At 34.4% G+C, this 18403-nt stretch overlaps 2 protein-coding genes across 3 annotated transcripts; both read left to right on the forward strand.

The window, feature by feature from the left end:
* The first annotated feature begins 6981 nt into the window (after positions 1-6981).
* LOC116122650 (low affinity sulfate transporter 3-like) lies at positions 6982-11776 on the forward strand. The gene is made up of 12 exons (XM_031408475.1): positions 6982-7506; positions 7575-7623; positions 7716-7923; positions 8033-8207; positions 8419-8484; positions 8610-8840; positions 8946-9072; positions 9771-10057; positions 10683-10876; positions 10980-11071; positions 11323-11399; positions 11490-11776. The coding sequence occupies exons 1-12, from the start codon at positions 7069-7071 to the stop codon at positions 11628-11630; spliced, it is 2085 nt and encodes a 694-aa protein (XP_031264335.1). The 5' UTR covers positions 6982-7068; the 3' UTR covers positions 11631-11776.
* Positions 11777-14364: 2588 nt separating this feature from the next.
* On the forward strand, positions 14365-18127 carry LOC116122598 (low affinity sulfate transporter 3-like). Of its 2 annotated transcripts, none has more exons than XM_031408427.1 (12): positions 14365-14938; positions 15028-15076; positions 15180-15387; positions 15469-15646; positions 15746-15811; positions 15906-16136; positions 16215-16341; positions 16466-16752; positions 16845-17038; positions 17132-17220; positions 17566-17642; positions 17736-18127. In XM_031408427.1, exons 1-12 carry the CDS (start codon positions 14504-14506, stop codon positions 17856-17858), a joined length of 2064 nt encoding a protein of 687 aa, XP_031264287.1. In that variant the 5' UTR covers positions 14365-14503; the 3' UTR covers positions 17859-18127. The 2 variants fall into 2 exon arrangements, with proteins under 2 accessions (XP_031264287.1, XP_031264288.1); XM_031408428.1 differs by having other exon boundaries at positions 17144-17220.
* The last annotated feature ends 276 nt before the right edge of the window (positions 18128-18403 follow it).

Consider the following 18403-nt stretch of genomic DNA (forward strand, 5'->3'; position numbering starts at 1 on the left):
AACAAGGACAATGTCGTCCAAAAAAATTTAAAAAGCGAGGACAAAAGTGTCTGCATGAGTGAATTGGGTGTTTTGTAAATGTTAACAAATATAAGGTTAATTTGGACCAAATGGTCAACTGTTTAGGGGCAACATGAGAAACAAAATTGTATTACCANATGAATAAAACTGGTGAGAGGTATATAGCAGAAGTGAAGGGAATAAAATGTTAACTCTTAAAAAAAAAAAATGAATAAAGGGTATTTATGGAATTTAAGGTGTGCTATAAGAAAACAAAAATTTTAAAATTTTGGAATGGTGTGTTTTAAGAGATTGGGGTTTCTTTCATTCATTAGTGGGATGCCAATAGCTCCACTCTTGAAACATTATCAAATTCGAGAGTTAAACATGGAACCCCTAAGGTTTATTGCAATAACAAACTTCCGTAAAGTTTTATGAGACAACGAAAAAATCGCCCTAAGTTAATAAATATTTATTGAATTACCATTTCGCCATTTATTTCAACATCTAAAACTCTCAACTATGAGAGAATTTTTGTAATTTCAGAAAGAGTTAACAACTTTTTCCCACCCAAAAAATGGTTTAATAACAATTTCACATCCTCAAACTTTTAAAATACCACTTTCCCACCCAAAACACAAATTTTGTTAATAATTCCCTTTAAATAAAATAATATTGATTGTGGAGACAAAAATTACCTCCACCAAATTTCAATCCCTAACCACTAGCCACCACAAATTAAACTTTCGCACATGATTCTAATTGACTCCGACCACCATAATCTGACTCTCTACCACTAAACGAATCATCGGTCATCCCTCTTCAATAGCCCTAACAATATAAGAAAAATTCTCTAAACCCCCCCTGTATATCTATATTACAAATGCCCCACAAATATTTGAAATTATTTTCAACCCCTGTCAATAATACCAAGTTGCTCTCAACTCCAAAACCAATTGAATTCCTTATTTACCCCTAATTCCACTAAAATAAAAAAATTAATAATACAATTTACTTTTAATTTTTACAAAAAAAAATTAATAAAAACAATTATACTATAAAGGGTTATTTAAAATATCTATATACTTAGGGGGCTTATATATTTTTCCCTTTAACGGATTTTGTTATCAAACAATGGATAGGATAGCCTGGATAGGGGAGGTTTGAGAGAATTATGAAAATCTCAGGCGAGATGAGAGATAATAACCCTGAAATTTATTACTTCAAATAAGAGAGATTCAAGTTATTAGGCTAGTCCATAATCCACATCAAGAATAATAAACATAACATGTGGTGCAAGTTTGTTTATATGATTTGTGTATTATTGACATATTTAATTGTATTGACTCAAATTTGAGTAATGTTATGCTTACAACTAAGTTATACAAATAAGTCATATAAACAGACAAAAAACGAAAAACAGAATAGTCATTTTACATAAATTTTATGCAATTTTTGTCTGTTTGTATGACTGAGTTGTAAATAAAATATTATTGCCCAAATTTTGTTATATTATCTCTACCTTGACATGAAAATAATACGGTTTAACATTCCAACCTGATTCATTTACATATAGGCCATGTTTGGCTTATTATTTTTATCCCTATTCCTAATCCTATTCTCCAAATAATGTTTGGCACATTATTCTAGAAATATTACCCTATTTTTTAATTACTTTTAAACCCCATAAGGTTATTAATTTCATCAAATAACGCCCTGAAAAAAAAGTTTAAAAATTATCAAAAACACCCCTGCGACCCATACTTGCCAGATTCCGACAACCACCATCGGTGGTAGCCGGAATCTGTACAACGGCCTACCTGCCGACCATAAATCAGAAGTTCACCGATCTGGCCGTGAACGATGGCCAAAGAAATGGCCGTCGTTGACCGAAAACGACGGCCATATCTTTGGCCGTCGTTTTGGCCTTTTTCGGCCGTCGACGGCCACGGTACGTCGTAGATCTGGCCTTTTCTGGTCAGATCCGTGGTGGATCTGGCCGTAAAAGGCTATAACGACGCGTTATGACACAGATCCGACCGGTCTGTGTCGTAACGCGATTTTCTGGCCAGATTCCAACGGTGGTGGCTGGAATCTGGCACTGCAAGTGGTGGGGGTATTTTTGTCATTTTACATGTTGGGGGTATTTATTAAATTAGCAAACTTAGGGGGTTTTTTTATCAATTTTTAAATTTAATCTCGTAATACTCTCATATTCAATTATCCAATACTATCCCCAAAATCCTATCCAAAATAATAAACCAAACGCACCCATAGATGTTTATCTTTCCTATAGATTTTCTGATTATTTAAAAAAAAAAAAAAAATCTGGATTCCAATTATCGATAACCCGAGTTAAATCTTTTATGCAAAAAGCCTTGAGATAGGTATTTCAATTTGACCTTTAATTAAGTCTAGATATAATGAATCGGTAACATCACTTTGAATTGATATGAGTTCAATATCAATTCATGCAAAAGATGAACCCTTTATCATTCACATCAAAATGGGATTATGTAGTACCATCTTGAAAACGAACAACGTAACCAAACCAACCTATTTTGTCCCTTTGAAATTAACCCTAAATTATTTATACCCAATTTTATTTTTATTCCTTTTTAAAATTAAATTTAATGGTTACCCATATCATAATAAGTTGGCCCCATGAAAGGTGAAAATGATATAAAATAAACAAAGTCATGTCATGAAAGATCGTGATATTTGGCCACCAAATTAATATTTGATCCCATAACTTGTATGCTAGTGACTTAACTTATTCTTAAAGTAATTTTAATTTAACAATTTATCTAACTTAATTATTAAGTAATCTAACATTATCTTGTAGTCACCGTCACTTCCCATGAACAAACAAAATCATATAGAAAATGAAACCAATTACTTCCCCTCTATGCCACAATGAGAACATATTTATATATATACATAATTAATAGCTTTATCTGTCTCTCTTTCATATCTATCAAAATTTTGAGGGCAATTAGAGAAGAGATGTGTTTTGATTTAGGGTACAAAATCAAGAGAGGATCAAAGAATGCTAGAGTGAAGGAAAGCAAGGGAGAAGATGAAAGCAAAGGGTTGTTATATATAGAGATAGAGAAATGGAAGAAGCAACAAGAGATGTTTAATCAAGGAAGTAATGCTGCATCAACACTCTCAAATCATCATCTCTCCAATTCCAAAAGTTGATTCGATGATCATCGTTTAGTAGTCCTTTGATGTTATTGTTTGCACTGAATTGGTATGTCTTGATTTGAGTTTAATTATCGAGTATGTAGTTGAATGTTTATTTGAGAAAATCGTTCGATTTTAGTTGAATGTTTGCGAGGGAGATAAAAGAGCTCGGATTAATGTAAGTACATAGCTTAATTTAATTATTGATTGATATATTTGTGTGACTTGACTGATCAAACCAAAAACCCAGAAAGAACAAGAACAAATATGCTCTTAGTGTGTTTGTGAGTTTATATTTTGTCTGTTAATTTGCTTTAGAGTTTGTGTTTTCTCTTTGCTACTCAATCAATATCATACTTAATCTTTGGTTCCGGGTGAAGCTTTACATTTCTTGCATTCTGGGCTAAAAATAATTACTAAATTGTTTTTTTTTTTTTTAAATTCTATTAAAAGCACCCATACCTAAAAAAGCACTTTCTTTTGAGATTATTGGCTGATGATTGTCTTTAGGTGTTATGATTCTGATGATATTTTGAACCTTTTTTAAGTGTATCGTTTAGTGGAAATGAAGTTGATGGCCATTTGGGTTCTGATATTGAGCTTCTTCCTTTTGTCCAATCCAGTTTCTATTCAGGATTCAGGGCCCAATAGAAGCCCAAATATGGTTTGAACAAACAGTAATTACCACTTTAATATTTTCTTTATAAAATATATATCACAAATAAATTTTTTTTTGGTAAACACGATAATTGTATAAAAAAGAGAGACAATATTACACTTATAATCAAATTTTACAAATTTTCTCTCACAACCTCGACGTTGCAGCTTACAATTAGTTTCTGATGAATTTTTTTATCTTATGAAGTGCGAGTTGTCATGTCAAAGATTAGATTGTAAGTAATCTTATTGAGAAAAGAAATTCTCTTAAAAGAGCCTTGGACACTGGACAGGCCCAAGGATCAAACTAAACTAAACAAAGGCCAGAGACAATAGGATAAACAATCCTTTACAAGTAAGCCAAATAAAAAAAGAAGGCCCAGGCAACTAACCTAAAACCAGCTATACAGAAAATTCAAATTTCAAAAAAAAAAGAAAATTGAGAGAATCTGCTAGCCCAAAAGGCTAAACAAAACAATCCGGCCCAGACTACACAGTCCCAGGGTCTCCATGCACAAGCTAGTAACAGCTAGTCCAAGAAGGCACAACCCAAAGCAGACTGAAGTTCGCCCAATACTTCGTTCCAAATAAAACATTCCCAGAATCATGAAATAAAAAGGAGGATTCCCAAACTTACATTCTCCTTTCTCACAACATCAGTGCAAATATGCACTCTACTGCATTTACCAGTGTCAATAGACTGGATGAGGTTCTCCCAAGCTACCCAATGAATATGCTGCCAGATGCCAAAAAAAAAAAAAAAAAAAAAACCATCTAGAGCAGGCTAGCAGTTATACACCTTAAAACCAGCAGAAGCAGCCTCCCTATGGTGCAAGTGTTCACCAATAAAAAGCTGTCCATTTAAGCCTTTCTTCTACCTCGTCTGAAGGAACTTAACATAGCAAATGCACAATTTATCTCTAAAACAACAAGAGGTGCGAGATAGCATAATAGGAACCCCAAGCAGCCCCTTAAAGAAAGACCATCCAGAGAGGGACATATATAATAAAAAATTGATGTGGTAGTTTATGAATTAAGATTGCTATATCATTTAACTTTGACAGGAATTAAGCAATGTTAGAGTTGCCAAAATTTCTGGTTGGTCTATTATACTTTGTTATACGAGTCATATTATAATACTGAATTGATAACATTATTGGTTATTATAATACTGAATTGATAACGTTATTGGTTGAGCACAAATTTTAAACAAGATTCAAAGGTTTACTTAAAAAAATTAAAAACTACTATATTTTACCGACACTAATACTATAATCGTTAAATGATCTAAAATTTATATTTTAAAAAAGGAAAATAGTACTTTACAAAGTTGATAAACTATTATTATGAAATTATCATAACCTAATCCCCACATAGAGATTAAAAAAGAAAAACACTTATTTTGATAAGAATCAATGCAAAGGCCTTAGCTGGAATCCTCTTGGAGATGTAGACAAAAATCCTTCCAATAATTTCATCCTATGTGTGCACAAGGTTTGGTCACTTTATGGTTGAATTCTAGTGAAACTGAAGAAGAATGTAAATGGGTTGGCCCCAATATCTTTATTCTCCAGGGCTATATTGCACTTCATTTGGATATATAGCTATTATATTTTGTCAGGTTCCCAATTTATGGGAAAATGACAGTCATCCAAGATTCTGAAGGCTCCCACTACATAACTAAAATTAAAGACCTTCCACTCTAGAGTATAGTGCAAGACCCATTACCAATCCTGCAATTTGCACATGGGATGGCCACATAAAGGCAATCTTGTTGGCAAATGATCAATTCATTATTGCATTAATTTTATGGCATGGAATGTCTATATGTCAATTCAATAATTGGAATTAATTATTTAAGAGTGAATTAGTACATTAGCAAGTCACCTTTTTGGAAACTATCACAAATCATGTGATAAAGTAAATCCACACAAAAACAATTTTATATATTGGGTTCAGAATCCTCTTTTAATTTGAAGTATTTAGATGAATACATCGTTAGCGAAAAGTTTGGGATTCAGTTTAGAACACTTGAATCTTTTAACTAAACAATTATGTTTTGAATGAAGAACGTTTGTGTGAAACCCAAAAACATATCTGTATTGACTGCTAATTTGAGTATCGGATATTACATGTATAAACACTATTAGTAGTATAATTTATTTTATTTTTTTGGGTAATTAAGCTTTAAATAGAAAATGAAAATGAAAATGAATATACAAAGAGGCCTAGAAAGGTGACCAGTCTACCACATGACAAACTCTTAGGAGGATCAAAAACAAAAATTTAACCAAGACAAAAGAGCTACACAAGACTATCTTCGATGCATATCCTACCACAAGACAAACCGTAGGTTAGGACGAAAATAACAATCTATACAAGACTATCTCCAATGCATATCCTACCACAAGACAAACCGTGGGTTAGGACGAAAATAACAGTCTATACAAGACCATCTCCAAACCGTATACAAGATAACCATCACCAAGATAAAGCCAACCAACAAAAATTCACCCTTTAAAAATACACATTAGTAGTGTAATGTTGTTTATAATTGAAACAAAAATGTTATCAAAACCAACAGTATTAAGCAAACAAATCATATGGGAAAATCATTCCAAATGCTCTACTTTTCTTCTTTATTAAATGACATATATTTCAATTTATGTGTTAGAACAAGTGAGAGTGGAGACCGAACAGCAAGCACTAGCTGAAGAGTTTGTATCTGCCTTGCCTTAGAGCACCTCTGAAAGGAACATTTATTTGCTTCTCATTAGTCTATTCACAGATAGGTACAGGCTTTTTGCAAATATTTTTTGTCCTGGAATGCTCCACTAAGGCCTGGGATGCTCCACCAAGGTCAAGTCCTTCTCAACTTTAACCTAACAGCACTTATTCTTTCAATCTTAATAAATCAAGACCGACCTAATTGCTTCACAAGCAAATGGTTTTACAGAATCTGCCCTTGGTATAAAATAAGAGAATTAATAATTCCCTAGAAATTGGTATATCTTTTACTACTTAAAACTTGAAATCATAGTGATGTAAGAGTACAATCACCATCATGCAAATGCCCTTCTTATTTTAATGGACATGCAAATCTTTGAACGTGATGTAATTTTGTTGTCATAAAGCTCAGCCACTTGACTTAGCTTTTCTAGTTGCATATAAGATCATTTAAACTCTCCAAGCTCTTCAGCATCAAAAGTTGACAACGTTCTCATGGATAATTTAACGAACCCTGATATTCAAATCTTGAGAGAGCCTGAAAGTTTCAGCTTCAGCTCTTCGAGTTCCCCCAAACACTTCAAATCAATGGCCATGGATGCTTCTCCAGCCTCTGAAAACTCCAATGTCCAGGAAAACTCCAATGTCCAGGAAATTCTCGACTTGGAGGTGAACAACGACCACAATGAGAGAGCTCAATGGCTGCTTAATTCTCCAACGCCACCAGGGCCTTGGAATGAGCTTGTTCACTCAGTGAGAAAAAGTGTTTCATCTCAAAGAAACAAGTTCAAGAATGAGCCCGGATCAAAACATGTGGCTTCATTTCTGAAAGGAATATTTACTATTCTTTCCTGGTGCCGAAACTACAAGGCAACAAAATTTAAGAACGATTTAATGGCAGGATTAACTCTTGCAAGCCTCAGCATCCCTCAGGTAAAATCTTAGGAAATTTAAATAATACTAAAATTTATTTGCTCAATTTTAATGTGTGTTTCCTGTAGAGCATTGGATATGCAACCTTGGCGAAGCTTGATCCTCAATATGGCCTCTGTAAGTTCAAAATGAAGTTCGATTTATGTCAAAATAACGAAGAAAATTTTAATTTAATTTCCTCTATAAGAACTGTTTTTCGTTTGCTCTAGATACAAGTGCTGTCCCACCTTTAATTTATGCTGTAATGGGGACTTCAAGAGAAATAGCAATTGGACCTGTGGCGGTTGTGTCAATGCTTTTGTGTTCAATGATTCAGAAACTAGAAGATCCTCAGGCTAATCCAATTGAATACAGAAATTTAGTTCTGACTGCAACCTTTTTTGCGGGCACTTTTCAAGCTGCCTTTGGGCTGTTCAGGTGGGTCATTTTATTCTGCTTCTTGTTTAGTTATTGTTGTTTCAAGCCAATTATAAGAGTGGTAATTAATCAGTTTTTGTTGTTGGCTTTTCACTATTTGATTCCACAGGTTGGGTTTTCTTGTTGATATTTTGCCACATGCTGCTATTGTTGGGTTCGTGGCTGGTGCAGCCATTGTCATTGGTCTTCAACAACTTAAGGGACTACTTGGAATTACTTATTTTACAAACAAGACTGATGTTATCTCTGTTATGAAAGCTGTGTGGAAATCAGTTCATCATCCGGTAATAATGTTCCTCTCTTTCCATTGTTTTTCTTTTTGTCATAAAATTCTATCACATTTAAATATTAATTTTGTGTCATTATCTGATAACTTAAGCTTTCGAGTCGAATAATAATTTAACATATTATCAGAAGTAAAGGTTATAAGTACGAGTTACATGGCTTTGGCTCCTTTAATATGTTCATTTACCCTTTAATTTTTACTCATTTCAGTGGAATCCTGATAATTTTATCCTGGGTTGTTCATTCCTGAGCTTCATCTTAGTTACTAGATTCCTGGTAAGTACTATACATTGATATATGAAGCCACATTGTTCATTCTTCCTTTCACCGAATTAAGTCCGGTTAGTTTCAGAGAATTAATATCTCTAGAATTCTGATAAACTTATTGCTCATTCTGACAGGGAAGGAGGAACAAGAAACTCTTCTGGGTGCCAGCGATTGCGCCGCTAGTATCGGTTATTTTATCAACTCTCATTGTATTCCTGACAAGAGCTGATGAACATGGAGTTAAAATAGTGAAGCACATTGAAAAAGGCATAAATCCAAGTTCAGTGCACCAGTTACAGTTCAATGGCAAACATGTTGGAGAAGTGGCAAAAATTGGACTGATTGCTGCTGTTGTTGCACTCACTGTGAGTCTCTTATGATTGTAAAATATTATTTCCCTTTTTTCTTGAATATTTATTATGAAAATAACTAATTAATTACCTGATTTTGAATCATAATTTCAACACTAGGAAGCAATTGCTGTTGGCAGATCCTTTGCTTCAATTAAAGGATACCACCTAGATGGAAATAAGGAAATGGTTGCCTTTGGCTTCATGAACATTGTAGGATCCTTTACATCTTGCTATGTGGCCACTGGTAAATTAAAGCTTCTTTGTTATTTCAATTTCAAATTGATTTCTCAGAAATATCATTTTTTTATGGGTCTTGCATCCTCATTTCGATCAGAGCCAGCCCCTTCTTTTATAAATCTGCATTTAGCATCTTGTACCTTAATTAATCATCCTAATATATAGCTTAGACTTAAGCAATTTATAATTTTGAGTCTTATATAGTTGAGTAACGTCGACCTGTTTCCACATGACCTGATATTGTTTTCTTTAGATCTAATAGATACAATTTTGCTATTGGAATCACCCAAAAAAGACCTTATACTATATATGTAATATCTCCACCCACCTTCTCGTGTAGAGCTTAGAGAATTACAATCATCATGTTTGAGGGGGGAACAGTTCCCCAATAAAAAGAGCTAAGTAAGAGATAAGTCTGAATTCTCACTAAATAAAGTGGGTAAAGACAATACGTGAAAAACAAAATTTTCCAATCCCTGCTAGAGGAGATGGGTAGTGGATATTACATATATGCATATATTATTAGCCGAATGACTTCTCCAATAAGACGATGGATGTAGAATTCAAAAGCTCTACCTTCACCTCATACATCTTGACCATTCTATATAATTACACCTCCAGATTGTTAAATTTGGAGCTAGTGTCACATCTAGTAACTCTTTTAACCATATTGTGCTGCAATAACTCTTTTAAACTAATCTTCAGGTTCATTCTCACGCACTGCTGTAAACTTCAGTGCTGGATGTGAAACTGCAGTGTCAAATATAGTGATGGCCATCACAGTGCTCATATCATTAGAATTGTTCACAAGGCTCTTGTATTACACCCCAATTGCAATCCTTGCTTCAATTATTCTTTCAGCTCTTCCTGGCCTCATTGACCTTAATGAAGTTCACAATATTTGGAAAGTTGACAAACTAGACTTCCTTGCCTGCATTGGAGCCTTCTTTGGTGTATTGTTTGGATCAGTGGAGATCGGTCTTTCTGTCGCGGTAAGTACACATTTTTTTTTATCCCCCGTGTTTTTGCAAGTATTGAAGAACACATTTATTCAGACCAATCATCGAGCCTCTGAAAAGAAATTTATCTACCCACTTAACCTATCCTTCTAGATGAACTGTTTTGATTCTTTAATACGTGTTTCGACAAATATATCTATCAATTCTGATTCTTTTTTACTGGATGTATCAATCAATGGATCTATGTCTCTACAACAAAAGAAAATGGCTCATAATGGGTGGTTCCATCTTATCTAAAATGCTTCAACTGTTGTGGTGGAAAATACTTTCAATTTAAACTTTGAATATATGAATTGGGTAAACTGTGCATGATGGAGTCCAAGCTTGTAAACAGTTTAATCATTTTTCATGGCACTTATAGTTCTATATACCCCACCAAAAATTATGGCAACACAACTTGTCTAATGCCAATAAAGTAAAAAATAAATAATAGGTTCTTTGTTTATATCATTTGAGAATCTTTGGACTAACATTTTCAGATACTAAACAGGATCCTTAATTGTTAATTTATTCATTAATTTAGACCTGAATAGGTGAAATAATATTGGAGTTTGTTAAGGGAGAAAGATGCTAATAAAAATGAGCTAGTCTGCTGCAGGTAACAATATCATTTGCGAAGATAATTCTGATCTCAATTCAACCAGGCATAGAAAAGCTTGGAAGACTTCCTGGAACCGATTTGTTTCGCGATGTCAAGCAATATCCTATCGCAGTCAGGACTCCTGGAATCCTCATAATCCAAGTCAAATCTGCCTTACTTTGTTTTGCAAATGCCAATTTTGTTAAAGAAAGGTATATATATATTTCAGCCTAAATATAATTATTTAATTAGTTAAAGCTCCCATATACTAAAAAGATGAAGAATATAGTTCTCTTCTTATTGTCAATTTTAAAGGATTATAAGAAGGATAACAGAAGAGAAAGATCATGAAGACAGCGAAGAAAAGTCACAGAGGACTATTCAACTTGTGCTTCTTGACATGTCAAGTAAGTGTTATATCTCTCAAATGGTACACATTATTATTTGTTTCCAATTTGTTTGAATTTCCAATGTGGATAAGGATATTTTTCTTCGAAACTTAGAGATACACAAACTAAAAATGCAAGCATATACCTCCCTCTAACTTCTCTATCGAGGCCAATTAGATTACAATAGATCAACGATTTAGAATCTGTATTACAAATTTCGTATCAAAAATTCGTTTAACAATAACTTGATCTTTTCTTTTACGTGATAGACTTAATAAACATTGATACATCTGGAATTGCTTCTCTAGAGGAATTGAATAAGAATCTTGAAGCAAATGGAATGAAGGTAATAAAGTGTTGATACTACTTTTAATTAATTGACATTAATAATCCATTTTCAGTTGGAATTTCTTACACTGAGTTTCATCATCTTTAGTTAGCCATTGCCAACCCCAAATGGCAAGTGATTCACAGGCTAAGGCTTGCCAACTTTGTGGATAACATTGGAGGAAAGGTCTTCTTGAGTATTGCAGAGGCAATGGATTCAAATCTTAGTGCTAATATGGCCACCATTTGAAAGCTTTCTCTTGACTCTATTTAATAAGTGGATTGTTAATTTGCTGCTTATTTGTGTTTTGTTGTTTATTATTTACTATTCATGTCACTTGCTATTTGTGTAAAAAAACATAGTGGAGACTGGAGGATGTCAAATATTTAAATAAATTGTGGGTTATTAAGTTGAAAGTGATTTGTGTTAAATCATTTGTTTCTAAAACTGCATAACGAATCTTATGTATTTTCCCAATTTATGGGGTAGATGCATGCCCCACTAAGCCCAATAAAGCTTTGTCAACTCAAAAAGTTATTTACTTTTTAACATCTACCTAAAAGGGAACTTAGATCATTTTTCAATTTGAGTTCCCCCTCAACTTCAAAGAATTTTAAAAAATTAATCTTTTATATTCATATATAGTCAAGATCTATAAGAAGATGAGAGTCATATATCAACACAAAGATAAATATATCATATTATTATATTCAAATAATATGCATATTCGTCTAATAAAATAACATTATATATGTATTTATCTTAAAAAACTATCGATGATAATATACTGATATTAGTTTTAAAACTAAATTAGTTATATTATTCTAAAAGATAATATATCCCCATGTAAACTATTAGATCATAATCATCATAGGTGCTTCAATATAACTAAGATTTTTAGATGTATTACTTAAGAAGTTCTAAATTCGATTCATCTGGGTTGCTAATAGGGGTAATTACATAGGGATTTACCCAACTGTCAACTTCAGAACCTTATGGGATTAGTTGAGATGCGCGTACTCTGACTCGGACACCCCGTCACCATAGATCATAACCACCATTGGATGCTTCAAAGTTAACTAAAATTTTTGATGTATTACTTAAAAGATTCTAAATTCGATTCATCTAGGTAATTATGGGGGATTTACCCAACTGTCAACTTCAGAACCTTATAGGATTAATTGAGATACGCGTAAGCTGACTCGGACACCCTCACCAAATCGTATCAGATATAATGTTACCACTAATTGTAAACTTACCCTTTCAAGAAGATTATACTTTCAGATATATATTATGATTAATTTATGATGGTGCACATACTTTCTAGACAAGCCTTAACTTTCGGAAATTTTTGGAGGACAAGATTGACTAAATCTAGATCCAAAGCTTTTGAAAATATTCTTGTAAAACATACTAATTAATACCTCATCAAACACTAATTAATAACATCATCAAACACTAACCTGAAATCCAATCGATGAAGGCCAATTAACTGTAGATGAAAATGAGAGCAATGAATTAAGATGGACAGAAGTCATCAAGCACTTCATTAAAGTCATATCAAGAAAAAACAAATTATGCACTAGCTTTAACATTAATCTGAAAAGGAAATACATACATGCCCTTCTTGGTCCTTAAAAATTCCTGCGATCAACCTCAATTTGAACTCCACTTCAAACAAACATCAAGCTCCTTTTGGTTCAAAATTTGGGGTTTTGGAAAAGTTTTTTGAAAAAAGTTAAAAAAAGTTAATTGGGCGGGTATTACGATGTAGAATTTATAAATTAATAAATACCCTTTATGTTTGTTTTTTTACAAAATACCCCCTATAATAAAACATAAAAGTTAACAAAAATACCCCTAACCCACCCTCAAACACCCCAGCCGGCGACCACCACCGGAGGTGGCCGGAGTCGCCTTATCGCATGACCGGTTGGATCTTGCCGTCATGCGTCGCTATGGCCTTTTCCGGCCAGATCCACGGTGATCTGGCCGGAAAAGGCCAGATCTATGGTCAATCTGGCCGTCAACAGCAGATCTAGCCGTATTTGCTCTCAACGACAGCCAACAAACGGCGTCGTTGATGGTCAACGACGACCGTTTGGTTGCCGTCGGGACCGTGTTACGCCAATCTTTGGCCTTAGATCTGGCCTTTTCCGGCCAGATCCACCGTGGCCTCTGGCCGGAAAAGGCTAGATCGGCGCACTACCGGCCAGATTCAGCCGGAAGGGTGGATCTGGCCGGAAAAGGCCAGATCGGCGCACTACCGGCCAGATTCAGCCGGTAGTGCGCCATCCTACCAGATTCCGGCCATTTTCCGGTAGTGGTGGCCGGAATCTGGTAAATATGGATTGTTGGGGTGTTTTTGTAATTTTAAAAAAAATATTTAGGGGTATTTAATTAAATTAACAAATTTAGAGGGTTTAAAAAAAATTAAATAATATTGAAAATAGTATTCCCAAAAATGAGAGATTTTGGGTATTTTACTGTTTAACTTTTTTGAGAATACCAAGAGTAGTATTCCCAATCTTGAACCAAACGGAGCCCAATTCTTTTGTCATATCCCGGGTTTAATCAAATAGTATTATCCACTTTCAGAGCATGCCGGCACTGATTCGTATTTGGACTTCATGCAAGTGTCTTTTACCTAGAACACATCCGGCTAGTTACGAGGACTCTAAGTCTTATAAATCGAATCCCAAAGTCATTCGTTAGCGATGTGGAATGTGACAATTTTTGTGTTAAATAATTGACACATTTTGCTCACAAATAAGTACTGTGAATCCAACAATGGCAAAAAGTGCTTGATTTATTAAATCCTGATAGTGGGGTGATGTTATTTCTCTTGACTCCATGACTCCATGAGGTCCATAGAGTTAAAAGTATGATTCTTCAAGCTTAGTGGCTTGGAACCTTCCTTGAATAAAAACTATATATAAGTTGCTTCACTGACAGTTAGAGAATTCAAGTACACAATCAATAAACTTAGAGAACAATTCTCCACATTCCGACTCTTTTGTGAGTCGTTTCTTTTTTAGTTGTGATTATTTTATTGTAAAAAATCCCTGAGCCATTGAATTTCCTTTTCCAGGGATTTGTACAAAAAGGCACTGGAATGGTTCATGCCAAAACCTGGCATTAAGCATTTTGGCATGAACAATTCTGCTAATAGCTATAGCCCTGGTCCAGAAATTCCCTTGAGAGAGCAAGAGCTCTCCAAGTTCTCCCAAACACTTCAAGATCTCATGGCTGCTTCTGCAGTTGAAAGCTCCACCGAGCAGGAAATGCTCGACCTGGAGAAACAAGGCCTGGCAGATAGGACTCAGTGGCTGCTCAATCCTCCTGAACCACCAGGTTTACTCAGAGCTTTCAAGGAAACTGTTTCTCCTTTTGGAAACAAACTGCAATCTCTCAACAGGCAGTCAAGGCCAAAGCGTGTCGTCTCGGTGTTGCAGGAAGTGTTTCCTATTGTCTCCTGGTGTCAGGACTACAAGGCAAAAAAATTTAAGAATGATTTATTGGCAGGTCTCACTCTTGCCAGTCTCTGCATTCCTCAGGTAAACAGAAAAATTAACTTGAAATTACATGATGATTAGCATTAAATTAAGAACTATCATGACTAACAAACATTGTTATGTTCATTCAGAGTATAGGATATGCAACTTTGGCAAAGCTTGCTCCTCAATATGGCCTCTGTAAGTACCCTGAAATTTTTTTTTTTCTTTTTTTCTTTTTTTTTTTTTTTTTGTAGAAGCCTTGAGTAAAAGTTGAGTGGATGATTTTGTTTATTTTTCTCAGATACAAGTGTTGTGCCACCTCTCATTTATGCTGTAATGGGGACTTCAAGAGAGATAGCAATTGGACCAGTAGCTGTAATTTCACTGCTTTTATCCTCAATGGTACAGAAACTAGAAGATCCTGTGGCTAATCCAATTGCATACACAAACCTTGTTCTCACTGCAACCTTCTTCGCTGGCATGTTCCAGGCTGCCTTTGGACTTTTCAGGTGAGCTTCTTTTAGTTATTTTGTTTTTTTTTCAAATTCACCAAAATTGATGTATAATCAATCCTTGCTTTTACACTAAAGGTCAGGTTTTCTTGTGGATTTTCTATCACATGCTGCCATAGTTGGGTTCATGGCTGGTGCAGCCATAGTCATTGGTCTTCAGCAACTAAAAGGACTACTTGGAATCTCTCACTTCACAAACAAAACTGATGTTATTTCTGTCATGGAAGCTGTGTGGAAATCACTTGATCATCATCATGTAAGATACAAGCAAGCCAATTTCATCAAATTAATTTCCACATTAAATCAAATTTGATATTTTCATTTATCAATTCCTTTTATTCTTTGATCATCACAGTGGAATCCTCATGATTGTATTCTTGGTTGTTCATTCTTGATTTTCATCCTGACTACTAGATTCCTGGTAAGCTCCATTACTAAATCATTTAGAACTAACTTTATTGCTAATTATTTGTAATTTTTTTAACCATTTCTAGATCAATTTATAATATAATCAGGGTAAAAGGAACAGGAAGCTCTTTTGGTTGCCAGCTATTGCTCCTTTAATATCAGTTGTTTTATCAACTGTTATTGTGATTATAACAAAAGCTGATAAACATGGAGTAAAAACAGTAAAGCACATCAAAGGAGGCTTAAATCCAAGCTCAGTTCATCAGTTGCAATTCAACAGTCCACATGTTGGAGAAGTGGCTAAAATTGGACTAATAGTTGCCATTGTTGCTCTCACAGTAAGTTTCCAAGACTAATCATTCAAGCCTCTCTTTCATCTTCCTTAATTTCAACTGTGTTTTTATGTACAATTACAGGAAGCAGTAGCCGTCGGCCGATCTTTTGCATCCTCCAAGGGCTACCATCTTGATGGAAACAAAGAAATGGTTGCCATGGGGTTCATGAACCTTGTGGGATCTTTCACCTCTTGCTATGTTGCAACTGGTAAGTCTAAACAAAATCTCTCTGACAGCACGATAAGTACTAGTTGACCTAAAAGCTTAAATTAGTAACTATACATCAATTATTCTATGATCGAAGAACTAAGTAGTAAGTACATTATATGCAGGTTCATTCTCGCGGAGTGCTGTCAATTTCAGTGCCGGTTGTGAAACAGCTGTGTCAAATATTGTGATGGCGATCACCGTTTTCATTTCCCTGGAATTTTTCACAAAGCTCTTGTATTACACACCAGTAGCAATTCTTGCTTCAATTATTCTTTCAGCTCTTCCTGGACTCATTGACTTCAGTGAAGCTTTCAGGATTTGGAAGGTTGATAAACTAGACTTTCTTGCCTGCATCGGCGCCTTGCTTGGAGTTGTGTTTGGATCTGCTGAGATCGGTCTTCTTGTCGCTGTAACTTCTAACTCTATATATCTATCTCTTGAGGATGTCCAGATTTTAAGTCCGTAGTTTAGGTCAATATTTGAGAATTTCCGTGTATGCAGGTAACGCTATCATTTGTGAAGATTATTCTGATCTCAATTCAACCAGGCATAGACATCCTGGGGAGGCTTCCTGGAACAGATGTGTTTTGTGATGTGAATCAATATCCCATGGCAATTAAGCCTCCAGGAATCCTGATAGTTCGTATCAAATCTTCTTTGCTTTGCTTTGCAAATGCGAATTTCGTTAGAGAAAGGTACTTAATTAACACTAATTAACCATTGAAATAGATTTTAATTAATTGATTTATGCAAGAGGGACCATCATGATTTTATCTCATTTCTTCAAGGATCGTTAAAAGAATAAGCAACAAAGAAGATGAGGACACCAAGGAAAAGGATGGAAGGACTATTCAGCTTGTACTTCTTGACATGTCCAGTAAGTTGATTATAATAACTTTGTATTTGTTTGGAAAATTTCATATAATTTGTCAAAAATATTATATTATAACTTAGATATATATAGAGAGAGTTATTTTCTCATATGGACGTCCTGATCTTCCATTTCTAAGAGTAGGAATAAACTAAAAAAGCGAAAAAAAAAAATTATTTCTGATTCGAGACAATTTGTTGAAGAAGTTTTGTTTTTTAGTGTATGCTATTCGTCAAGAATGGCCGTCCAAATTTAAAAGCAGGACGTCCTCACCTCATAATATATATATATATAATAAAACTTACTTTGGAATATTTTTCTGCCATTGATATATATATTTCTGTGTTATAGATTTAATGGAGATAGACACATCAGGAATTGCTTCCTTAGAGGAACTGCAGAAGCATCTTGACTCAAAGGGAATAAAGGTGAAAATAAATTAAGCTAGTGATAGTATTATTTTATAAGCTTCAACTTTGAACATTGTCTCACTTTTTTCTGTCTCTCTCTCTCTTTCTCAGTTGGCCATAGCCAATCCAAGATGGCGAGTGATTCACAAGCTAAGGCTAGTCAATTTTGTTGGCAAAATTGCAGGAAGGGTTTTCCTGACTGCTGGAGAAGCCATGCTTGCGGACCAAAAATAAAAATATATATAAATCTTAAAGAGCAATGATGCTTCTTTAAGATAAAATATTTGTAAAATAATCACAAAAAATAAGTGGGAGATTGTGGCTCATACTTTCTCTTCAAGATTTTCTTATGTAACTCGTCAGGGGGAGGAAGTCAGCAAATCAACCAGTTGTGTGCTTTTGGTGTACTTTAATCTATGAGTTGTGGTGTGTTTTGTGACATTAACATATGTAATTTACTATGTTGAACTTTTGAGTTTAATATATATATATAAGTCGACTAATGTTCGGATATCTTTAAAATTTGGATTTAAACTTTCACTAACAAAAGTTTAGGGTCTGTTTGATTCATTATTCTGATACTTTTTATAATAATATTTTGAAAAAGTTAAATTGAGTGGGTATTACGATGTAAGATTTAGAAATTAACAAAAATATCCTCTACGTTTGTTTATTTACTAAACACCCATATAATAAAATATTAAAAGTTAACAAAAACACCCCCAACCCACCCATTTAATACGGACAGCCATCCATCACCGCCGAAGGGTAGCCGAAGT

This window comes from Pistacia vera, unplaced genomic scaffold (assembly GCF_008641045.1).
Source record: "Pistacia vera cultivar Batoury unplaced genomic scaffold, PisVer_v2 Contig136, whole genome shotgun sequence".
Classification (NCBI taxonomy): domain Eukaryota; kingdom Viridiplantae; phylum Streptophyta; class Magnoliopsida; order Sapindales; family Anacardiaceae; genus Pistacia; species Pistacia vera.